The sequence below is a fragment of the Podarcis pityusensis genome, assembly GCF_964106645.2.
Source record: "Podarcis pityusensis genome assembly, chromosome: 1".
Classification (NCBI taxonomy): domain Eukaryota; kingdom Metazoa; phylum Chordata; class Lepidosauria; order Squamata; family Lacertidae; genus Podarcis; species Podarcis pityusensis.
In genome coordinates this window covers 81,416,804-81,442,945 of record NC_138028.1, presented here as the reverse complement: position 1 = coordinate 81,442,945, position 26,142 = coordinate 81,416,804, and the positions used below count along the sequence as shown (strand labels likewise).

Sequence of the window (26,142 nt, the reverse complement as noted above, 5' to 3'; positions counted from 1 at the left end):
AAGATTAAGGATAGAGTGGAAAAAGGAGACAGAGGGCAAGGAGATAAGAATTATATTAACAGGAATGACATTCTGCAGATTGTAAGATGCTATGCCCAGGGAAAAGTCACTCGTTCTGTATAAAACAGGGGTCAAAGTTCTTCAGGAGAAGTGCATAAGGGATTCTGAGGAATTACAGAGGATACTACAAACACAACAATCTGCACATCTCTTGGTGGCAATGAAAGTGAATGCATACCTGCAAGATTCCTCACCATGCAGCCCTGTTTATCTGAAGACAATTTGGAAACTTCAGCTAATCCAAAAATCCTGCACTGCAATATTCCTATCATTGATGAATTATGAAGATTTTATTGGCTGCCTGTTTGTTTCTGTACCAAATACAAGTTGCTAGTGTTGAACTTCAATGTGCTTTATAGTTTGGGGCCTGGATAACTTAGGGTTCGTTAGCATGGGTCCAAGAAGTTTTTTGCTAGACCCACACTTTCTAGGCACAAGTCCAAGTGGTTTTCCCTTGCCCTGCTCTTTTCCAAGGGAAAAACTGCTCTTTAGCAATAGATTGGAACAAATGGAAATCTGGGGGAGAAACCGAATTACTGTTTGCTCTGACCAAGTACTAAAGAGTGGTTTTTCCCAGGGAAGGCAGCAGGAAAAGGCAGCTTTCAACCAGTGTGCTGTGGCACCCTGGGGTGCCTTGAATGATGGTCAGGGGGGCCACGGGCAACACTGGCCTCTGTCCCTCTTTCTTCCCCTTCTGATGCCCTCTCACATCTCTGCCTCCCAAAGGCTTGCACAGCTGTTTATTACAGCAGCACTAGCTACAAGCTCTGCAGGCAAATGGTTCTTCTGGGAAGCATCTCTCTTGGGGTAGGGGGAGCAGCTCAGCAGAACCAGCTGCCCAGAGGACTCCCAAGGAGAGGGGAGAGGAGAGGAGGCTGAGGGAAGACTCCACAAGGGAGGGTGTTTGAAAAAGGGCGGAGGCTGCCGGCTCTGCAGGCAAGGGGTGACATAACTGGGCTCCTGAGCCCCACAGGGGTGCTGCAGAAAGAAGGTAGTTGGTCAAGGGAGACATGGACTCAAAAAGGTTGAAAACCTCTGCCTTAAATGACTTCCTTTCATACTGAACTCCCCGCCCCTTGCCAGCATTAATTCAGTATGTTCTGTGCTGGGAGCCTTCCCTGTTACAGGTGAGGTTGGCACCTTCTGAGCGTGGTGCTTTTTGGTTGTGGCATCCCATCTATGTCATGCTCACCCCCATGAGGTCCATGGGGAGATTGTCTTCATAACATAGGTTAAGGCATTTTTATGGCACTGGGTCTTTGGGGAGTGCGTGTGTATGTTAGCATTCAGGGCTGCTCCAGATGACCTTTTTTGATTGCAGATGACCTGTTTATTCAGCACTCATCCTTATTTGATTGCAAAAGCATTTGTGGTGGTTAGAGTAGATCTGGTCTTTACTAAGCATTCATTCTGATTTTTTTACAGGTTGGTTATATGACAGTGAGCATTCATCCTGATCTGCTTGTGGGGTGTTCCCATTAATCCCTGGGTCATCCAATACTTTAAAATGCATTTCCCCTTCACTTCCCAAATGGGAAAAAGTCCAGGTTTTTAAAAGAAGCAGATTTGCTGCAGTAGGGCAGAAGAGAACTTTAATCTGCTTGAATTGCACCAACCTAAAGTATTAGTATAGACTAACAAAATTTTGAGCCTGGAGGCACCCTTAGATTTGTGTTTTATTATTTTAGTGGTTTATATAGGATTGCTTGAGAACAAGGGTGGGGAAGCTACGCTCCGAGCACAAGGCTCCCAAAGCTGCTCTTTGTAAGGTTTCCTTTGTAAGAGCCCTGCTAGTTCAGGCCAAAGTCCAATCTAGTCCAGCATCCTGTATTCACACTGGGCAGCCGGATGCCTGTGGAAAGCCTGCAAGCAGGACCTGAGGGCAACAGCACTCTCCCCACTTGTGATTCCCAGCATTCAGAGGCATATTGCCTCCGCTCATGGAGGTAGAACACAGCCATCGATAGCCTTATCTTCCTTTAGGGCTGCATCACATTTTACAAAATACCTACGGGCAAGAATCCTGTGTATACACCACCATGTGTGACAATCCTGCACCACATGCATCTTAAGGGAATCAAACATTCAGCTAGGTATCACAGGGTTCCTGCTCCTCCCTATAGCAACTGCACCTTGCTTCTATAGCATAGCTCTTCCTAGTTCTACCACAAGAGGGAAGCACATGATACTACATTGCCCATCTTTGATGTGAGGATGCCTTTTTTTATATAGCCTAATTAAGAACAACAAAGCAGCGTGCGTACAGCTGTCAAGAGATGTACATGCATGTGTGACCCAGCTCTGAGAAGCATACAACTGCACTGGAGTTCTTCTGGATGGCACTGGGCATGTAGTGCAAAGTCAAAGGCTGTCATAGTCTCTGCATGTTCCTGAGTGGTCTGTCCCATCATAGGTCAGGGAACCTGAGTGCACAGACCGCTGTCCCTGCACCCAGCAAACTCCCTGGCTCCCAGTCCATTCCTGAAGCCAGATCCTGCAGGGAGGGGTCAAGGGAGCCCTATCTAATGCCTTCTTGCAAAGAAGACGCACCACATGTGGCAAACTCACAGCCTTTATTGATTAGCATCCTGGACGATGGAGATCCTGAAAGGGAAAGGTACATAGATGACATTGCCAAGCAGACGCCCAACAAGGTGCCAGTGCCTTGGACTGTGGCTTGGCAGACAGTAGGGTGGCAGATACAGGGTCTCCATGCCAGAAACACCTTCACCTGTTGCACAACTGTCTGTCAAAGAGCTTGCAAGGGCTTGGAACAGTGCAGGAGCCTGCCTGGGGGAAGCAAGTTAACAACTCCATTATCCCAGTCATGGGGTATTTCTCCCTCGTGGCCTGCATAGAATGGAGTATGAGATGGATCCTGCATCTGAGAGAGACAGACAGAGAGCATCAAGCAATAGTCAGCACCTGGAGCTCATAGTCCCTGGTCCTGGATGCACAGTATGTGCTTGTGAGGGAGTGAGACAGAGGGTGCCCTGTAGCCCCCTGTGCTCAGGCTCCCTGCCCTGCTCAATATGGGGGATGAAATGACTGCAATAGCTGCATGTATCTATCCCTTGTGTGGGTGGCAGAGGAACTTTGTGAGCTGTGATCCTGCAAGTCAATGGTGCTCATCAGTCAAGAGTGGCAATGGTTGGCTTCTGCCACCAAAGAGCTTACCTGTTTGTGGGGTTGAATGCCTCCTGTGAGTGGGAGACATTGTTCCCCACTGTTGAAGGGAAAGAGTGTTACAGCAATATAGTTCAGACAAGACCAAGAATTCACATATAGCAGGGGTTGGGATTGGGGCTTATGGAGCCTTCCAATCTGGTTGTGGCCTCTCATCCATTTGCCTCCTCCTATTTTGCCCTTCTGTGGTTTTATCTGGCCCATAGCAATCTAAGCACCATGAGGAGAGAGAAAGAGAGAAAGTTTGTCCACACTGGAGTTTACTGTGTGTTTGCAGCTGCTTGCCTTCCCATTTAATTTGCACAGTCTGCATGATAATACCCTCAACAATACAAATCTCTGCACATCCCCCGTGTAAATTCAGGGTTACCTGATAACAGGGATAATACAATAAACTGGAGTAAAATGGGCTCCAAACTGCTCCACACAATTTACAGTTGGTTTCCTTTCTTTTAGGGCCATGCTTGTAACTATTTCTAATGTGCTTCAGAATGGATTTTTTCCCTTTGGATCCCCCATGTTTGCACAAAAACAGAAAAGTGCAAAAGAGAATTTACAATTGCCTGATGTTGGTGCTTTTGTGTACTTCTTGATGGGGGCAGGGATTTTCAAAAACAAAGTGCACATGCAGCTATCTGTGCGCATGCTCTGTCAGTGCTTAAGCAGCATAATTGAATCAACAAATTAGAAGGCAGGGACAAACACAAAAGGGAGCACCTACTAGTATGAATGAGAAAGACAGAAGTTGCTCCTCATATACAAATTCAGATATGTGCTTGAGTGGACTACTCCAGTCAAATTCAAATGGGGAAAAGTGGACCAAGCAATGCTCAAATGTCAAAAAAATAAAAATAATAAAATAAAATAAAAGTAGCACCGTATAGACCAATTAAGTTTGTTCTGGTATAAGCTTTCGTGTGCATGCACAAAATGGGTGCAATGGGTATGGTTTGAGCCATTCACCCATCTCCTACTACCCTTTTGAGAAATACCCCACTCCACCCTCCCACTATATATAAGGGTCTGGTGACTTCTGTTTCAGTGTATCTGAAGAAGTGTGCATGCACACGAAAGCTTATACCAGAACAATCTTAGTTGGTCTATAAGGTGCTATTTTTTATTTTTTTATTTCAACTGCGTCAGACCAACACGGCTACTTACCTGAATCTAGAATGCTCAAATGTGGACAAGGAGAGAGAGAGAGAGAGAGAAAGAGAGAGAGAGAGAGAGAGAGGAGAGACTGATTGGCAGGCTGGCAAGCCAACTGATTGCAAGCTTGGATGGTCAACCACAGAGTGTGAGAACCAGAGTACAGGAAGCTTTCCTGTCTGCCTGTTTGATAGTTTCTCTCTTTCCCTCTGGGGAAAACAAAGTAGGGGAATAATGAAGAAACCAATGGGTGAAAGGTGCAGAGAGGGGAATGAATGACTGAAATGTGGGCTGGGGAAGGCCAGCCAAAACGAAAAAGGAAGAGATAATGATGGATAATGGGTTTGGCTAGGAGTGTGAACCAGGAAAGTGCAGAGGTGAGCAACAGAAAAAAACCTGATCCTAGGTCAGTCAGCCAGTCTCTCTCTCTCTCTCTCTCTCTCTCTCTCTCTCTCTCTCTCTCTCTCTCTTTCTCTCTCTCTCTGCGTGTGTGTGCGTGTGCACAAATCAATAAATGAATGGGCAAGTATATGGATTGGCTGTGTGTATGGATGGATAGTTGGGTGTGGTGTTTGGCTAGATAGGTAGTGAATGTCTGTGAGGGATAATAGAAGAGAGAATAAATGGATGGCGAATGAATGGGGTGCATGCCTGTATACATAGAAGTGGGTAGATGGTTTTTTTGTGTGAGAGAAATGAATGGATTGTGAAGGGGAGAAACAGGGACCCACAGAGAGAAAAAGAGATGTCAGAAAGAGAGAGAAAAGTGGTGTCACCAACTATTTTTTTTGTCACCCACTAATTTTTGGCCAGCCTACTACCAATAGGTGGGCCACCAACCATTTTCCCTTAAGGCAATGTGGCCCTTGACTGAAAAAGGGTGGTGATGGGGAATACACAGGAGACAGATGCAGCAGTTGTACGGTACTTGAAGCATGCTTTCCCGCTTTCCTTGCTTACCTGTGTGGGGTGCTTTGTCCTGACATCTCCAGGTATAGGAGTGGAGGTAGCTGTTGGGTGTCTATGCCTGGAGTCTCAAGGTGAGATTCTTGTATGAGTTTATACTGGTGGTGGTAGGCTGTGAGTGAGCACCGAGTCTGACCGTATTCTGTGCTCTGCCATGGCATTGTGTGTGGAGCATTTGTTGATGGGAGAGCAGTTATTTTACATGTCTTCCCCTTTCACTGAAATCAGTGGGGAGGAAATTTCCTGCACCAGGTCTGGAGGTGGTGTAAAGTTGTGTCATCAATGGAGGCATGGCCAGAGGAGTATAGAATATGGCATAAATGTGTGGTCACCTCCATCTACCTCACAACTCCACCTTGTTTTGGCCACTTTCCTGACATGCGTTCGCTACCACAGCAGATGCACCAGCATAGCATCTGGAGTGTTTGCCAGGGTAGTGATGCACCTGGTGTTTGGCCAGAGTAGCAGCATTTCCTCCAGATTCTCTGTCCCCATCAGCTGGTGTAACTTGAATTGGATTGCTCTGTTATTTGTCTTTTCCACCCAAGCTAAAAAGCCCTTCTTCCAACTACAGTCAAAGGAAACTATCAGTATGGAAAGACAAAGAAATCTAATACTAGAACCGTTTTCTAACTCCCAACCATTGCCAGGGATCTGGCAACAAAACCGACCAAAGAAACAATAGGTTCAAACAAACAAACACACACACGTTGGCCTACATATTAAAAATCATCGTACAGATACATTTACTTTCTGTTTCAAGTGGACATGGAGCACAAAGAGAGGCACTTATGAATTAAGTTTGATACATTTATGAAGGCAAAAGTCCAGAAGTTAATGTTCCATATGTGCGATGGGACCCTCTTTGACTCCTTGCCTCAGGGCCCCCCTCATATGGCTGCATCCCAGGGATCAACTGTGCCTGTGATTTAATGAACCCAGCAGACAGTTCCACGCCTGCTGTGTTCTCCGCAGTCCAGCTCATTAATATTTCCCAGCAAACAGGAATTAGCTGATGGGAAGTGGGTGGAGACTAGAAGAGTGGGGGTGCTAGAAATAAGGAGACCCACTGGGAAGAAGTGGGGTGGGTAGTGAGGGACACAGGCAATACATAAAGAAACACTTTCAAGGTATAAAGAGCATCAGCGGGAGCACACTGGTATCCTGCACTTCTCCAGGCAGCTTGGACTGGTGCACAAAACCTTGAATTCGCACCATCTTATCTTCACAGCAAGCTAGTGAAGCAGGTTAGGCTGAAAAAACAGGGACTTTGCCCAAGGTCTCCCAGTAAGCTTCATGGGTGATCACAAGTTTGGACCCAATATCTGTCTCTTCCATTTACAAATCTTTCAACTAGGAGTATTCCACACTAGCTTCAGAGTCCTACCACACACAAGGGTGTATAGAGAAGGAGAAAAATAGCTGCTATGGTGGCTTAATAAAATGTGAAATGATCCCTTCCAAAAACTTGCCAGGTAGTCTTACTTTTCTCTGCAGAGTTCTTAAAATGATGACAAAGTCACTGAAAGACCATTTGTAGCAATCCAGAGTGGATTTTTCTTTGACCTTTCAGGCCAAAACAGGGGTGCAATAGAGAGGCCAAGTGCAATAATTGTAGCTATCATTTGGTCACCTGAATGCATAAAGTATATCATTATGGAACAGTTGATAATAGATCACTGCCTCTTACGTTAGGGAAGTATATATAAATGAAAAACAAGCAGGAAGGTAACAGGCTTTTTCTTTGTTGAAAATCAATACATGAACTCACCTTAATATGTTTGAAATATAGCAACTTATTGACCACAAATTTCAATAATGGACCTGACACACAGCTAGCAATGTTCAAAACAGATTTAAATTTGGATTGCTACTCACTCCACGGCTTTTATCCCCTATGCAAACACATCTGTCTGAACGTTGTATAACCCTGGAAACCTTGTTTCATTATCCCCACCCCCGAATAAATCAATAAGGATACAGTGAAGAGTTCAAAAGAGGGTTTTTTATTTTTATTATTTTTGAACAGGGCAAACATAAGAACCTGCTCAGCTCATGGTGATGCAAAGCAGTGGGAGCCCCGAAATCTAGGAAATTAAAATATTGGGTAACCCTGGATGAAAACAGAATGGCTGGTGCTGGGAGGGTTCGGACACAAAGCTGGGAGACCCTTCTCACAGATAACGTCTGTGTTTCATCAGAGTGTATGTCCCCCTGTTCAGCAGAGCTAACAGCAGCTTCAGCAGTGAGGTTTAAGTTGTGGGAAATGGTTTGAGGAGAAAGGCATAATATTTTGCCCTGTGCTGCTTCCCCAGTCAAATTTAGAACCCCAACAGCAGTAAGGGTAATAAACAACAATGGGTGATCCAATCACGGATCTCCTGCGTCTCATGCACTTTGGGCCTAAAACTCAAATAGCGTAGCTGCACTTATTCACACTCCAGTAACTTCTTGCTTAGATTACTGTGATGCATTCTACCTGAGGCTGTCTTACAAAACAGACTAAAAACTTGAGGCGTTCCACAATAGCGAAGCAAGATTGTTAACAGGGACTGGCTAATATGTTCCTACTACACCAGTGCTTTGCCATCTGCACTGGCTGCCAGGCTGTTTCTGGGTCAACTTGAAAGTGCCAGTATTAACATTTAATGACCTCAATGGCTTGGAGCCAGGTTACTTGAAGGACCACCTCCTCTCAGGTATACCTGCCTGCATCCTAAGAGCATCTTCAGAGGCTCTTCTTCAGGTACTCTCCCAAATAAAGTGAGATGGATGACCACTAGGGAGAGGGTCTTTTTCTGAATCAACACCAGGATGGCACTTTGGTTGCACAATGCCTTCCCCAGAGAGGCTTGCCTGGCACCTATAATTGCAGTTTTTTGGCGACAGTGGAGACCTTTTCTTACTTCCGCATTTTTTTATTTTTAAAACCCTGTTTTTATATCTTGGCTAGTGCTGTTTCTCTGCTGTTGGTTTTATTCTGATGTAGATTTAATTTGGTTTTTTAAAATTTTATTTATTTATTACATTTATATCCTACCTTCCCTCCAAGGTGTTGCCACCATTTTATCCTCAAAACAACCCTGTGAGTTGGGTTAAGAGGCGGTGACTGGCCCAAGGTCATCCAGTAACCTTTGTGGCTGAATGGGGGTTTAAACCCTGGTCCCTAGGTCCTATACTCCAATATTCTAACCACCATACCACACTGGCTCTTTTGAATGTTGTGTTTTTATATTTTAAAAATTGTACAACAGTCAGATAACTTACTGTTAATGGATGGTATAAAAATGTTGCAAATAAACCAGTAAGTAGTTCCAATTCCAGAGTCATCTGTGTAGGGTAGGACAAGAACTTAAGACTGGATTTAAGTCTCGGCCTCACTGTTCTGGAAGTGGAGGCTGAATTCATTTAGAACACACACATATACACAGTGGGAGGAATTCAGCGAAGTACTGTGGCAATCATTCTGTCAGTGCATGCTTTTCAGTTTGCTAGACAGAATAATCCCCTCCTTCCCTCTTGTGCACTGTTCTGGGTGTTCTCCTGACCCCCAAGCCAATTTTAGGATGGGGTGCAGGGGAGGAAAGTGGGGGGGGGGAGTCCCATTGCACTAGCAGAAGTCCTTGTGCAGGCTAGTGGGACTTGTTAGTTGAATCTTCCTGCCGTGTGTGTGTGTGTGGGGGGGAGAGAGAGAGAGAGAGAGAGAGAGAGAGAGAGAGAGAGAGAACACTTTTGAAACAGAAAAGGAATATGGTCGGATGTGCCTAATCCAGAATAAAGACCTTGCTTCCTCCAGACTTTATGGGAATAAATATATACTGTGAATTATTATTATACTGAGCAAACCTGATAGCACTCACCATCAGCATCTCACTGGTCAGGGAGTTTACGAGGTCCGAGACGGATGAGCGAGGCTCTGTTTTATGGTCAGGCTCCTCGTGTTGTGTCTGTCCTGGCACAGGAGCTGTGTTTACCGCTTTGCCACCAGAGGGCAACCTGGGAGAGATAGGAGAAGCACATTATGCATACGCTTTGGAGACAACAGAAATACAGGATTCAAGACAAGGAGGAAAAACATAGCTCATGGCAGAACTAGAGAACTGAGGGCTAAACCTCCAGTACCGCTCTGATAACCCATCTCATTTCTGTGATTCCCCCTACAACTTACCCCTGTGGAATCCCAAACCAGCTTTACGTACTTGCTTTTTCAATGTTTATTTCGAGCCTTTGGACTCAGCAACCTTCTCTTCTTCTGTCCCTTCTCTCCTCTCTCCCTGTCCTTTATTGACATTTAAGTTGTTAACCCTGTGAGGAGATGGGTCTGTCCCTTTTCTATGTCACACTCGATGAATAAATAAAACACCCACCATATCACTTCATTCTTGCTCAGGGTCTTTCCTGGTTCTGAATTTAAGATTATCACACACACACACCTTCCATTTGGATGGACCATCTCCCCACCACCAAAAGACCCCATATGGAACTACATGTCTTTCTCCTTCTGAGTATTTAGATACCACTTCTGTGCTGTGTCAATACATATGGGATTGAGCTGGAAAGGGCATACTGAAGCTTCATGGGTTATAGGCTGGTCTGTGCTGGTACTTCTTGCAAACTCTCTTCCTGCCTCTCCAGTCCATTAACCTTCTCCAAATACAAACATTCCCTTTCACAAAGAGGCAACCACCTTTGTTTGCTTTCCTTGACAGGCAATTTCTGAAATGACGTACGGCCAGATGGTTTCTCTGCCAGCCTCAGTGTATGAAGAGTTCCCAAGAAACCTGAGCACTGGGTGTCGACAGGATGTCTCACAAGAGCCCAGGGAAACAGCAGAATTGGGGCACTCTGCCTGGGTCAGGTTAGGTCTTTAGTTCAAAACTTGGCAACAGTTAATTAACTGCGTAACACCTCATATTTGGCCAGATAGGTTTGGGAAATACTGTTTTGGCTAGTCATCAATTATGCCTCCCGGTGCCATTTCATATTGGGCATAACGTGGCAACTGCTTTTCAAATTTCTTTTATTTACCACGCAGAGGGAAACTGATAAGTGGTAGCACCCTTGGAAATCCCCTCCATTGATTGGTTTCCATTTTGTTCCCACAGCAGCATTGCTACAAATAAGCAATGTGATTAAGGAAGCAACTGTCTTATTGCATACACATACAAATGTGCCTTCTTCCAGGGTCCTGTGAGCAAAACGTTCCACTCCTAGCTCCATGGCTGCATTCAAAACACGCCTGATTTTATGCCCCTTCCCTCAATTTTCAGGAAGGCTATTGCAAGCTCTCCAGAAGATCCAAGCATGATATGGGCTGCTTCAGTGGTCTCATCATGTCAACTGACACTTGCGACACAGTCACAAACAGATAAATGATCTCCCTATGTCGGTGTTTGCAGCACTCACAAGAATGTGGGAGCTCAAATTATCCAGGGCAGGCAAATTGCTACACCTAGGATAAGGAGGTGGAGCTCTACAGGATGCCAAGAGAAAGACATGAGCCAGGAGGAAGAGAGAGGAGCTGGCATTAAGCAGAAGGCTGGAAAGGGCACATATAGGAGGAGAGACATAAACTTGCTCCTTGCCCAAGGAAAGGATATTGCAATGGATGCACAAGGAGACAGCTGGCCACAATTACAGACTGCTGGACATACAACGCAGGCATAGAAAGGCCCACACACTGATATATAAAGATACTGAAGAGAGTGTGTACACCATCTGCCTGGATGGGTACAAGGAAAATGCAGATAAACAAGGAACAACTCCATGTTACATGTACTGAGGGTGCAGGCATGGGAAGCTGGAAATTTGCCCCTTTCTGGATCTAGCCAAAATTGTCTAAGTGAAGAAGATGCTGAGCCCAGAAACACCAACAGAATGTACATTGCTTAGAATATGCAACTGAGCATGATGAGTGGTTGGGCGGTGTGTTTGTTACTAGCTTGAACAGCTGGTGGGCTGTGGTGCAAGTATTTGGGCTCAGAAACCTGCTCTTTCAATGTAGCTCTGTGCGAATTCCATGACAGAGTGACGATCGTCATAGTGGGAGGCAGTTCATGTGCATCCTAGTGTGAACTGAGCTCCTGTAGGCAACGGCGTAACCAGCTGCTCGGGTGCCTGGTGGGGGGGCGTGTCCTGCAGCTGGGGGCGGGGCGATCCCTGCCCGTGGGGTCGTGGCGAGCTGCCCATGGGGGTGTGGCAATCCGCACATGGGGGTGTGGTGAGCCTCTCTGACGCCTCCTCCTCAGTTGTAGGGCGGCTGAGGAAGAGGCAGTAGGCAGATGCAAGTCCCACACTGCCGTTTCAGGCAGTGCAGGACCTGCAGGCACCTAAGCCACCACGTCACTCCTAAAAAATTTCATAAGCCCAATTAAAAAAACCAAACTCATTTTGTCACACACACCCTCAGTGATGACACCTGGGGTGGCCCACATCCCCCGCACCCCCCTTCCTCCACCACTGCCTGTAGGTTGCTGGAGGTAGAGCAAGTTTGTTCACACCGTAGCCGTGAGAATGTTGGGGTTGAACATGGGAGAGCCAGACTCAAATTCTCACTCCGTCATAAAGCCCAGGGGTAGTGATAGGTCAAGCTATTGTTGAGGAAAGGATAAGAAATCAGCACACAGTCCCACTCCCCACCCCATGCAGCAATGTAACTAATGAAAAGGCCTGAAGAAAAAAGAATTGCCCATAAGCTTGTCGTTCTAGCCTTCTCTGTGCATGCGTGCATGTGTGTGTGTGTGCGCACGCGCACAGCACTGTGGTGACAGACTCCTCTCTCAGTCTATGCACATTCATGTTGAAGATTGAAAAGACATAGAAAGCTGACTTATACCACATCAGACTACTCATCCATCTCTCCCAGCACTGCTTAATCTGACTAGCATTGGCTCTCTAGGGCCTCAGGCAGAAGACTTCTTCTCATCACCTGCCCCCTGATTCTTTGAACTGGAGCTAGCCGCCAGGGATTGAGCCTGGAAGCTTTCGTATGCAAAGCAAGGGCTCTATCACTGAGCTTAACTGCACATGTGGAGGTCTCTCAGCATGCATTCAGAAATGAACTCTGAAAAATCAAGGTTTCCAAAGATGCAGAGAGGAGCCCTTCATGATAAGAATGACACCTGCCAATAATGGACAGTTTCTGGATTAAGTTTGATCAGCTGGACCTCATTCACACAAGTTCTCTATAGGATGTGGGGGCAGGGGGAGGAGGAAAGCCTAAGAAAAATGCAGACACGCATTGTTCAGAGGCAGACAAATAATATCAAGGAGATGCTGACCAAGATGGAAAACCCAAAGACATTGATTATATACAGATAGCCTCTTGACATATCACAAAGATGATATAATAACCACAAAGAGAGAGACGAGCATATGCCAATGGACTTATGTAATGGTTCATTACATGCGCATCTCCAGGCACGCTGACATGCAGACACATCACACACAAGATCCAAACACACTGATACCCATCAATAAATACAGCAATACACATACACATAAATAGATCAACAAGCCTCAGGCTCATGCAGAGGGACAGACTCTCGGGTGGGAAATTCTAGATATAAAGATTACACCCTGAGGCAGACTGACACATACAAAGATGCTGGGTGTACACTGACATACAGACTAGCACATGCATGCACAGATAAAGGAGACCAGAATAGCTGGAGACCAAAAAAAAAAAAGAAAAAAAAAGAAAAAAAGTTAAAAATAAAGTGAGAGCAAATGTGTGTGTGTGTGTGTGTGTGTGTGTGTGTGTGTGTGTGATTGACTGTCAGAAGGTATGACAAATCCAGAGTTATTTTTGCAACCCCAGAGTACTGGATCAGCTGCAAGGCTGTCTGGGAGTTGGTGAGTGCTGCAGAAGTCACAGGATAGTGAGAGAGAAAGAGAAGAGAGAGAGAGAGAGAGAGAGAGAGAGAGAGAGAGAGAGAAGAAAGAAAGAAAGGAAGGAAGGAAGGAAGGAAGGAAGGAAGGAGAGAGGGTGCCTTTCATCCCAGGATCTGCAGGATGCCTCCTGCTGGAACAGAAACAGGGTGGAGAAAAGTGTAGCAGGAGAGAAACACACACCCATATGCACACACACACACATCCACACACACACAAACCACAAAGATTCGTAGAGGAGGAACAGCCACCACACACAGAGAACAAGGCACTGGACGGGAGCTGCCGAGGTTGACAAGGGGGAAAGTTCAGGCAGCAACAAGAGCAGCAAGGCTAGAAGAAGGAAGAGGAGAAAGTGCAAGGAGGATGAGGGTGAGGATATATTACATTGGGGTATGGGATGGCAGAACATCGTGTGATCACTGCTGAGGAGAGGAGAGACTGAGGTAAAAGGGTTTTCAATGCAACCAGAACAACCCCTCCCTCCCTCACAGCAAGCCCCCAAAGACTGCATCACAAGCCCCTCTGCAATCATTGTACAATCATCAACATTCCATAGGCCAGGCAGGCAGAAAAGGTGGGTGGGGGGCAGGCGGGTGGGTGGGCAAATAAAAAGAAGCAAGAGAATGTGGAAGAGAGGCGTAGGGAAACAAAGAAGCAGTATGGCGAGTGTGCAGAGGAAGCAAGGGAGAAGTTGACCACAGGTGGAAAGGGAAGAAGCAGAGACAAGATTCCACAAGGAAGGCAGGGAGGGGAACAGGTTGAAAGACAGAGCTTGAGACAGATGTCCAATTCAGACATTACTGAGTCTGGTGGTAGCTGCCAAGATCCCCACTGCTCTATCACAGGAGGCTTTAGTAATGCATTAGGCTCTGATCATAGATGGGTATGCTGATCACATCACTCTTTCCCACACTGTCAGCCTCCAGAGAGAGGGGGAGCAGTGGTTTGGAAAGGAATGGTGTGACCAGTGGAGCAGCTTGCGATCAGAGCTGAATGCATTACCAAGGAGATGGGGGACCAAACTAATACGTGGGAAGTTGTTTTCCTGAATCTCAGTAAAGTATCAAGGGCCTCACAGGAAAACAAGAAAGGCAGGTGGTAACCATGACTTCTTCTGATTCAGAAAGTTTTTTTTTTAAAAAATATCAGATACAGGAACTGAAGACAGGAAGCTCTGAGAGATGCTGAGTTCCTGAGGCACAGACAAATGAACAGTTCATATCTCCTTACATCTCCATTGAGTCTGCTATCCTGCATGAGATCTGCACAACATTTGGGATTAGGTTTAGGTTTCCTTGTCTGACTGGGCCTGTGGCACCAGAATTTCTCCATTAAGTTATTTGTTCGAACACAACACAATGACACATTCCAGATTAAACTGACAACATACCCTCCAATTGTCCCTATTTTCCGGTAACATTCCTGGAATTACAAAAGCCATCCTGGCTTCTGATTTGATTCTAGAATGTCCCAGGGATGAGCTGGTAATGGCATTTGCAGTGGTGCTGCGTTCTCACGCAAGTCAGAACACAACACCCAAAAATGCCTTTTGGTGCTGCGCTCTCACACGAGCCACCTGACTTGCGTGGCACCAAAAGATGTGTACTCCCTATTTTCATCAGGGGAATGTTGGAGGGTATTTGACAGCCCTAAGTGCAAGATTACGATAATAATAATTTCAGTATGAGCTCTGAGATTTCTGCTCCCACAGTGTAACTGTGTAGAAGTTAATAGAAGCTTGGAAGTCTAGGAAGACAATTGTTGCATGCCTGTACTAAAGCAGGAGTGGGAAGCTGGTAGTCCAGGGGTCAGATGTGAGCTGGGAGCCTCTCCATCTGGCCCATAGCAACCTCCCGCCACTCCTTTGGTGCCAATGGAAGAGTCTCCTAATCTCAACAGTTGCACAGGGAGTGCTTTTTGTGCGGAAGGGTGGCTTGCAGCTGCCTCTACATCCTTTGGACTGCAGTGTCCCTTATAACCCCGCCCCAAATTAAGTTAATTAGGTTTGAAAAGAGCCTTCCATCGGTGGCCCAGAAAATGATATACAGTGAGGGCCAAGCTTTCAAAAGAAGTGAGAAGAATCTAAACCCCCTGCTTTGGGCAAACTGGAGAGCCTTCATTTCTTCATATTAACCATGAAAGAAGCTTACAAAAGCACAGCTCTTTCTCCGTGGGATTCCCTCCAGACTAACAATGTGGAATGGAAAAGGCTCTTCAGAGCCAATCCCTGCAAAACATCTCTTACACATACAGTGGCCATGTGCCCAACTCCTTCTTGTCTTGAAATTATGGGAATCATTGTGTGATGGATGCAATAAACACATGTAGGTTTCTTATTACTGACGCTGGTTACAAGGGAGAATGTTCTCATCAAGCTGGGACTGGGGTGGTGGCCTGATTATGTAGGAGGTAGAGGGTTTTCCCAGATGGGATGTGCACAGAATGGGCATGTGCCAGTAGAAAGTACTTCCTCTCCCCCTGAATTGTTATGGCCTAATAGGACTCTTTATTCACCTGCTACTACTTAAAATTGCAGGTTGAAAAAGCAAGGATCAACTATGCAATTGGATGATCAAATGGAAAGTGCTAAAATATGTAGTGAAATATAGTCTCAGCAAGGTAAAAATAGTCAGCAGGCGAGAACGGTGCCAGTTAATTAATGCACTGATCATGTGAAATCTGCTCCTTCGCACCTCCTCTCCTTAAAAGATGGAATTTAACGTACACGTGGAAGTGTTTGAGGCCTCTGCTTCTAGCTAGGCACTTCCTCTCCGAGAACCTATTTTGTAAGTCACACAATATGACCCTGTTAGATCCCATTAGTCAAGTGAGGAAGTGTATGGGAAGGGGAAAACAAGGAAGGAGAGACTATTCTTGCTTCATAGGGAGCAACCTGCAGGTCCTGAGGGTAGCTCTGAATTAGGAGTGTTAGTGTGCCTATTGCATCTTCAGGAGAAGGATGTGCTGCACCCAGGTAGTTTGGGATAGGCCGTATTATGATCAGGGTCCCCAATGTATTAGTCTTCCTAATGCTAAATTCCAGACCTGCCAAAAGGGCCCAGTCACAATATTGGTAGCCATGGAGTCCAGGGCAAATATCCTATGTACCTGACAGCAGCAGTGATATATTCTACACATGGTTTTTGTTTGCAATCATGAAATTAATTAACACGACTAAGCTAGGTCCATTAATTGCAATGGGGCCACTTGACCACCACCCTTAATTTATTATTATTGTCTTTTTACTGCCAGGAAGGCAGAGAGGTGCTTGTGGAATCATCTGCTTTGGGTGCCACTCACCACTTTAGCTTGGTGGGGGTGGGTTGGATACTATTTGCCTCAGGGAGCAAAATGTATTGGCCCATCCCTGCACACTCCTCACACACTTACTTTTGGACTGGACAGGGAAGAGAGAAGGAACTGGATGGAGCTGAAGAGATGTAAAATGGGGAGGGTTTATATGAGGATACATTCCCACCAGAGTACGCGCTTGTGAAAGGAATTGCCATTTTTTCCCAAAGGGAGCTGACCATCAGGGAGGAAATGAGGTTCCAAGCAGGAGGGAAGAGTATTGCTAGACTGGCTTAGATGTTGCACCAGGCCCAACGCTGGAGCTTCCTTGATTTCCTGCACCAGCTTTCCAACTCTCATGAAGGACAGCCCCTCGTGAGGCTTTCTTTCCTCTTGCCGAAAGCCCCTGTCTCCTACTCATACCTCTTGTCCCCCTGAGAGTTCTGGTTCTGTTGGTTTCCAGTGGTTTGAAGATCAGGTATATTGGCAAAGTCGTCCTGTTCTGAAAGCCCCAAAACAAGGGACAACACCACCATGCGGCCTTCCCTGTCCAGAGGGGATCCAGCCAGGGGAGCGATGAGGCCCCAGGTTCAGTGAGCAGTAGGCAGGTTGAAAAACGACAGACAGACAGAAAAGAGAAAAAGAAGAACAGAGCATAAGAAATGAAACTGGCGAGAAAACAGCATCGTAGCACTACAATGAAAAGAGATTTTTAATATCTATCTGCTGTACAAAACATTAAATCCTCAGGCTTTCTGGGTACAATTCAGAGGCGAGAGAGAGCACTGGAAGCAGATGAATCACCATGATACTGTGTAGGAAGGGCTGCACAAGACTGTGCCCTTGGAGTGTCTAAATGTGCAAATATCCTGGAGACAAAGCAAGGTTGCCATTATGGCCTCTTTTTTTGCATAGAACAGCAACTTCATCTGCCTCCAGAGGCATCGATTTATCCTTAAACCACATGAATATGAACTTCAAAATAGACCAACATTATGAAGTTAGCCTTCTCCTGAAATTGTGGGTGTCTAACATGGAAAGACAGTGATGTGGATATCTCACCTAACATCACCTCACCTCTGCATTAAGTAGTGATTCCACGTACTACACCCAGGTACTAATCCAAGAAGCTGCTGCTTCTATGAGAGGCATGAGGGTGAGCTAAGATTATACTTCAGAAGATGAGAAGTGCCTAAAGTTTGGTGTAGAAGGCAAGACTGCCTGGTGACTTTGTGATATGCATATAATTAACACCAATTGTGACTCATTGCTGGTTAGTACTTAAAGATGGTACAAGTTAGGAACAAGGAATGGAGGTTAGTGATCTCATAGCTACTATTTGTTCATGATTATCATTCTTTGAAACCAAAGATGGCTGCAGGAAGCGTCATTGTTGTTAGTTTGAAAAAGCAGCATCACACAAATAGCTGAACAATTTGCTGCTGTTTTGCACAGAATGTTAGCTTGCTGCTAGATTGTTGGTACAGCCGTTAGGTGTGGTGGGGTTCTCAGCAACTAACAGCAGGATGGCTTTGCAGCAGGAGACTATCTGAGCTTCTGCTGAATGTGGAAGCTGTTGGAATTGTGCAAAAATGAGTTAGTATGGGATTAGAAACATTGAATGATTGCAGGTGATTGATACTGGGCAACAGTAGCTGTAGAAGACAATGCAAAACAATGGCAGGGCTGTTTTTCTTTTTAAAATTTGCCGCTAGATGTATATCGACTGGAGCTTCAATTCTGTAATGTAAGCAGCAAGCTAGAGTGGCTGGAGCATTTATTTAATGCCTGATTTGAAAGTGGATCAGTATTGAACAAGAGGAATCCCTAAGGGAATCAATATACTGTATTTGCTCAAGTCTAATGCGCCATCGAATCTAATGCACGCCTCAATTTTCAGAACCTTGAAACCAAAAAAACTACTTGCTGGCGAATGTAAATGTGCCATTGAATCTAATGCACACCTTAATTTTTGCAACGTAATTTGGCCAAAAAGGGGGAGCATTAGATTTGAATAAATATTTGTTGTTGTTGTTTAGTCATTTAGTCGTGTCCGACTCTTTGTGACCCCATGGACCAGAGCACGCCAGGCACTCCTGTCTTCCACGGCCTCCCGCAGTTTGGTCAAACTCACGCTGGTAGCTTCGAGAACACTATCCGAATAAATATGGTATATAGCAAATTGAAAATGACTGTTACAACTTTCAGTTCAGGGATTTCCTGGGAGAATTCCATGTTTGCCCATCCACCCTGTGCTAAAGGATGGAGAAACATGCTTAAATCCTTGGGATGAATTTAATCTGCGACTGCCCTGAGTGATGTCATGGCAGTGTGAAACCCCATCAGCAGGGCACAGGTAGTCACTTTGAAGCATGACCCTTATAAACTTGTGTCAGCTTTGTGCTCATTTCTGCAGAGGGCCTGGGGGATTTTCAGATCTGAACAGGAACAAGCTCCTTCTTCGTCTTTTTTTTTTTTTTTGCCGTTGTTTGAAAGCAGCTGCCCTATGTGGCCCCAGGCTGTTGAGGGTGGTGCAAACAAGAAACAGTGCCACGACCCCAGTTCAAGTGCTGTGCCTCTCCCAACAAAGTGTGATGTACCCGCTCTCTGACATGCATGCACCGCTACTCATCACGCCTTGTGAAACCTTTCACATCTCTGAATTCAGAATGGGTCAGTGCACTCATAAGACTGGAAAAGGTGCTGGGGAAAGCTCTGGGCAGGGAACCTGTGTAATTAGATTTGAAGATGTTGAGCTGCATGTATGGGGGGAGATCAGATAAGCACGATGTTTGTGGAGTGTGAGAGAGCAAGAAATAGCAGGAATTGTGACAGGCCAAACAGCATGCTGAAACCAAATATATCCAGGTAGGAGCATCATTATCTGTTCTTTCCTCTTTTCCCTCAGAGATTGAAGGATGTCTAATAAATAGATCATAATATAGTCCCTTTGATAGTAATCAGACAAGGTGCCTGTCTTCAATATTAAAATACAAAGCCACCTGAAGCTTGCTGCATTCTGGCTCAAATCTTGCTGCTGGCTTACAGTCTGACCTTGAGGAAAGACTAAGCCTATCTGTGCCTCATTTGATTTGCCCAGTCTGTAAACAGGAAGAAGATTATGTGGAAGCTCCAATATTGAGAGAAATAATCCATGACAGCCAAAATGTTGGAAAGCAGAAGTTCTGAAGAACTGAAGTCCTTCAACTGAGCCTGTATGCTAAAAGTTGGCCACTTTCCTGCTCTCTACTATGGCTGCAATCAAAACCCTGGGAGCAAGCCCCACAGAATTCAGTAGGGCACCTCTGAGTAGACATGGTTGGGCCTTTTGGACCCAACTCTCCTCAAGCTGTTTCTATCCCAGAACATACCCTGAAATTTCTGGATGGATTGGTTGCAGTCAGCTTGTTACAGCCAGGAAGTCAGATGAATAAATGGAAATGAAATTGAGTATAAGAATTAGTTTTGCTGCGATAATATTGCCATGATTTTTCAGAAGGGCTGAGCCGAGCATGCATAAGAGTAATTTTCATGGGGAGATGAAATCTGTTCCCCTTCCTCTGAAAAGAAGAACATTTCGTTTTATGCAAGTTCACTTGATCATACAAACACAGCTGGCATGATGCACTCTGGTCTATTATCTTTGCTTTTCACATACTGTGGTCTGAATGATACTAATAGTTGGGAGTATTGAGATTCATAAAATCTGGCTGGACAAGATGACCTTCAGCTTTCACTCAGCATTCCATAGATGTAGCAGCTTAGATTAGTGACTACTCCCAGGACTCTGCCATTGTGGATTCATAGCCAAAGGGTTTAAATTACTGCAACAAATGGATATAATATGGGTTGGGACTCAGAATAATCTCATTTAACACTACCCAGGTATTTAAATGGATGCAACTACACACTTTCAAATAAACCCTGGAAGCTGTCAGCACCAGTGACTACACCCTGGGAAAGGCTTTGATTGGCTGGCTAGGCCTCAGGGAGTTAGGGACTTCCCCAGAGGATTGAGCGGACAGATCAATAGTGGGTCCAATGATCAAGAAGCCCAGCTTCTGCACATGCTGCAGAGGGAAGTGAGGGGCAGATGGGTCTCATCAACCTGGAAAGATAACCCATCTAGGAATTGGAAGACTCTGCTCCAAACCTCCACTGCCTTGTGGGATATCTTTGGGAGGAGAAAAGATTAAGGAGTAAGCCCTACACAAATCCGGAGTGGAGTCCCTAAGACAGTTGTATGCCTCCTCCCACTAACTCCTGCAGCCCAGCTGGTGCCAAATGTATTGCTCCGCTTTCCTTTGAACTACATCACCGAAGCCAAGAGGGGGGGTCTTGTTGCATTGACTTCACCCCCAGAGGCGCACGCCATTGTCTCTCAAAACAGACAGATGCCAGCAACCACAACTTTAGCAGCCTACTCAGATGTGGGGGGGGGGGTTCATCTTAATTGCAGCTGAGTGCCTTGACTCTTTGCTTGCTCTTTCCAAGACCAAGATGGCAAGCTGGATGCCCAACACCCTTTGCAAACCACCCCATGTCTGTCATAGATCCAGGGTCTAATCTACCTGAACCATCACTCTTCTTGCATTCAGACCCAGCTCTGGGGTGGCCATAAATAGGAGCAGGCTGACTAGCTTTCACACTGGCACTTTGCTGGTAGACTGTGTAGATGGAATTAATGTGCATGTGAATCATACAGATCCCATTTTTGCATGCGTACTTTTGTGCACTTTCACAGACACTTGAGCACTTTAAGTTTAAATCTGTCTCAATGTTTCCCCATTCACATTGTGGGCGGTGCTCGAGCCCACTATTTGCACTATATCTGTTGTCCCTTGTCAGCAACTGTGCTGCAGCATTCTACACTATCTGCAGCTTCCAGATCAGGTGAAAGGAATGCCCCACATTGCACTGCAGGCATCCAACCTTGAAGTCACCAATGCCTGAACTACTGTGGCCAAGCTCTCCCAGCCCAGGAACAGCCATGTCAAAACCGTCTCCCTTGTCAAAACACGTAAAAGGTGCTTCTAGCCTCTGAGGCTCCCTGGGCCTCCAGCGACAAAGCTGAATCCCAAAATACTCCCGAACTGCATGACTGCTCCTTCAAGGAGAGTGTGCCCCATCCAAGACAGGCAATTGACAAATTTCTCAGACATGGGAATCACTCACCCACAATGCCTCTACCTTGCCTGGATTCAAGCTCAGCTTATTTCCCCTCATCCATCCCATCACTACATCCAGGCACTGGTCCAGAGCCCACACAGATTCTCCCGATTCAGATATTATGGAGAAACAAAACAAAATGTCATCAGCATACTGATGGCAATTTGCCCCCAAACTCACAATTACTTAATAATCCAGTTCCTAGCAAGCACTCTCCGGTCTTGGTGTTTAGCTGTGCAGCAGCAGCAACAGCAACAGCAGATAAGCACTTTAAAGTGTTGCAAACAGCTGAAGGTCCAACCTTGCTCTTTGGCCTAGATGGTAAATGGCAGGAAGTGCTCTCTACCGTATTCGGAGGGAGGTTCTGCAGATCAGAGGTGCCTGTGCCTCTGCTAGGTCAACCAGCCTTTGCCCTGGCAAGGCACTCCTGAAACACGTGTTTTGGAAAAGAAAATCTGTTTGAGCCAATGTGGTGGGTCAGAAAACTTGCATTTCAATTTTAAAAAGGAAAAAAAAGAAAGAGGCAATTTTGGCCACTGTGAAACATGCTTGAAATGTTTGCTTTGGTGGAAGGTTTTTGCTGGGCCATTCCACAGACAAAACAACTTTTTTTAAGGTCCAGGTGCACAATTAAGGGAATGCCTGCATGTATATCCAGAGCACCATTTCTAGAATATACAGAGGGCAAGGCAGTAGCAACTGAGGGAAAGAGCGAGAGCCTATCAGCACATAACACCTCTGCCTATTTGCTACTGGGCCAAGTTCAAGGTGTTAGTATATAAAGCCCTTAATAGCTTGGGACCAGTTCACTTGTAGGGTCACCTTATCCCATATGTGCCCATTAGACTGGCACTTTTACAGGTGTTGTTTAACACTCATTCTGAACTTGTAAGAAATTGATCTTTTAGTGTGGCAGCATGTACCATTTGGAACTCCCTGCCTGTTGATATCAGGCAGGCATCTTCACTGTATTCCTTCAGGTGCCTACTTAAAACATGTTTGTCTAGGCGAGCCTATTCAGATGTATAGAAGTTACCTGCATTTTAGTTTTGTTGTACATCACTAGAGGATTTTGGTTTTTTCTATTTTAACACCAAAATCCTATGCATAGGATTGCAGCCTCCAATGTATGTTTGGAGGATGACAATGAGAGAAAGGGCCTTTTCTGTAATAACCCCCTTAGCTCTTCTTCCCACTTATGGAATGCTCACTCCAGGGAAGCTCACTTGGTGCTGACGGTCATTCTTCTGGCATCAGACAAAGGTGTTTCTATTTTCCTGGGCACTTGGACAGCCTTGGGACTGTTTTTTCATGTTTATTCTTATATTATTCTTGGTTATTTTATGTTGTTGGATGATTTTTCTGGATGAACATTTCCAGTACATTTGTATTGTTTATTTGTTGTATATTTATATTTTGCATGTTATTGCTTTGTATTGTAAATTGCTTCAGGACTTCTTTTTGAAACAATGTACTAATCTAAACTAACTAAATGATACATGCATTTGATTGACACATATAGGATAGCACTGTAACATTGCTCATCTATAGGATTATTGGTGTATGCCTTGGGAATTTCAAACTGGTAAATAGGCTACAAACACCCTATCATCATCATCATCATCATCATCATCAGATTTCCAGGTGGTTTCTACTCTACTGTTGAATAATCATTGAAAGCAGCCTAGAGAAAGAAAAAGTTTTGGCTAAAGATGAGACTTCCCATTTGGCTCTGGGACCACTGTCAACTCCAGTAGAAATGACCTTTACAGGACAGTGTGAGATGCAGACCAACCTCTCTGCTTTGAACCTTCATTTGTGAAGGGTGAAAGGAAAATGGCAAAGTGTGCTAGCTCCTCATCGCATCCGCATTGAGGTTAAATGGTTTTGCAGTCATGCAAGATAACCGGTTGCTTCCTTTCCCATTTATTTTTCTGTTACAGAACCACTCTATTCCACCCCCCTGCTCAGTTAAAGGCGGTTCTTTCTAATGATTTCCAAAGGGGTAGCAATGTTAAGTCTGTTGTGGCACAAACAGCAGAGACTTGTGACCCTGTAAAGCATAAGCTTTGGTGGACTAGAGTCCACTTCAGGAGGTGCTTCAATGAGTTTCACATTCAGAAATACCACATGGTATAGCCCTACTAACACAGTACCAAATGGTACAGTCCTCCTGAAGGGAGAATCATGTTTCAGCACTTCCCCTTTGCAACCCCCCCCAAACCCACCAGAAACATCAAAGGGTAAAGGCAAAGCACCAATCCTTCCCCTTAAGTATACTATATTTAAATGGTATAAGCTTTTGAACATGAGGCACTTGCTTACGCCCAAAGTTCCGAATCTAAAGTGATATGGTTTCCGTGAATATGGAGGAAGCAGGATGCAAATGCGGGGGCTATCATGGTCTGTAGTACACTGAGAAGCCTCGCTCACCAAGTCTTGTGTTCCTTGGCTTCAAAATAAAGCCCAGCAATTGTTCACAGATCACTTCACTGACCTCAGCAAAAGCTGTGGAGACCAAGAAAACGTCTGCTATAAATAGCTTAAATGCTGTTCTGTAGGCACTGTTTGCTGCCAGCCAACACGCAGTCATCTCCAACTTCTGTTCTACAAGGACGACAATCACATCTACGTGATGGTGTCACTCTTCAATAGCGTGCCTAGCAAATGTGTGTGATGAATTCAGAATGGTAGCCCCTCTGTTCTATAAGAGCACCATCATTCCCATCTACAGTGAACCAATTGGCAAGGCTCACTATAATATGCCAACTGGTTTTTGTTTTTGGTTGGGGGGGGGGAGTCTCAATAGTGCAGGGGAAAGAATGCAGCAGAAAGGCAAAGTTAAAGGCAAAGGACCCCTGGACAGTAAAGTCCATTCAAAGGCGGCTATGGGGTTGCGGTGCTAATCTTGCTTTCAGGTCGAGGGAGCCAGCGTTTGTCCACAGACAGCTTTCTGGGTCATGTGGCCGTCATGACTAAACCGCTTCTGGTGCAACAGAAGACTGTGACGGAAACCAGAGCACACGGAAATACCGTTTACCTTCCCACCACAACTGTACCTACCGTATTTTTCGCTCCATAGGACGCACTTTCCCCCCTCCAAAAATGAAGGGAGAAAGTGTGTGCATCCTATGGAGTGAATGCAGGCTTTCGCTGAAGCCTGGAGAGCGAGAGGGGTCGGTGCACACTGACCCCTCTCGCTCTCAGGCTTCAGGCAGCTATCCACAAGCCTGCGGAGCCTGACGGGAACTTCCTCTGGGCTCCGCAGGCTTGTGGACAGCTGCCTGCAGCCCGAAGCCCGGGGAGCGCTGCGTTGCGCACCCCAGGCTTCGGGCAGATATCCGCAAGCCTTGGGAGCTCGGCGAGACCTGGTTTGGAGGCTGGCGGTGGGGAAAGCAGCACTTCTCCCCACTGCTAGTCCCACAAGCTTGGGGGACAGCGGGGAGGCGGAGCGCCGCCTTCCCGCTGTTCCCCGACCTGGTTTGGAGGCTGGCGGTGGGGGAAAGCAGCGCTCCCCGCCCCCCGCCAGCCCCAAAGAGCAGGTCAAAAGGAACCCAAAGCCTCCAGAGCCCAGCAGGAACTCCCGCTGGGCTCCGGAGGCTTCGGGTGAACGCACCTTGAACCCACAGAACACACCTTGTTTTAGAGGGGGAGAACAAGAAAAAAAATTTCCCCCCTGTTCTTCCCCTCCTATGGTCCGGTGCGTCCTATGGTCCGGTGCGTCCAATAGAGCAAAAAAATACAGTATTTATCTACTTGTTCTGGTGTGCTTTCGAACTGCTAGGTTTTTAGGAGCTGGGACAGAGCAACAAGACCTCATTCCGTTGCAGGGATTCAAACCGCCGGCCTTCAGATTGGCAAGCCCAAGAGGCTCAGTGGTTTAGACCACAGCGCCACCCGCGTCCTTTATGGCAGTAAGATATTACTCTCTGCCCATGTGAACCTACCATGAAAACCTACCAGGGCAAGAAAGAAGAATCTCAGGAAAACTTGCCCCTGCTGGCCTTGGCATGAAACAGTCTGGGGTTGACAAGGGAAGCTACTCTGAACCATTTAGTGACTGTTACCTCTGAGTAATCCAAAGAGCTATATCTGCACAACAACCCACTCAGTTCCATTGCATGACGTGGGAGTGGGTACAGTCCCTATTATTTAAAACCTGTGGTCCTGCCTCAGAAATCTCAAAGTACTGTCTAGACCTCATTAATGCCCTTGAAGCGGCATCTTATCTCTAGCCAGATGTCTGATAGATGCTGGACAGATAGTTCTGTTTCATCAGTTTCTATTGAAGAAATGAATTGTTATACATGCCACTAGTTTTGCAGTGGACAGACTATGGGTCTGTCCACATGGCAGTTTACAATAGATTCAATGCATCCCAAGCACGCATGTTTTTCGCATAGTCCTCATTCAAGTAGTAAAGGTAAA

At 45.8% G+C, this 26,142-nt stretch overlaps 1 protein-coding gene across 5 annotated transcripts in view; it reads right to left on the bottom strand.

Annotated features, from left to right (window-relative positions):
* SYT7 (synaptotagmin 7) overlaps positions 1 to 26,142 on the bottom strand; it is a 241,053-nt gene that overhangs the window by 40,251 nt on the left and 174,660 nt on the right. For 3 of the 5 annotated variants that reach the window (XM_081022086.1, XM_081022087.1, XM_081022088.1), the window contains 2 exons: positions 16,969 to 17,091; positions 9,222 to 9,357 (listed from right to left, as the gene is read on the bottom strand). In XM_081022086.1, coding sequence (XP_080878212.1) covers positions 9,222 to 9,357; positions 16,969 to 17,091 — 259 coding nt within the window. The remainder of the gene's footprint in view (positions 1 to 9,221; positions 9,358 to 16,968; positions 17,092 to 26,142) is intronic. The other 2 variants (XM_081022090.1, XM_081022089.1) reach the window with 1 other exon arrangement.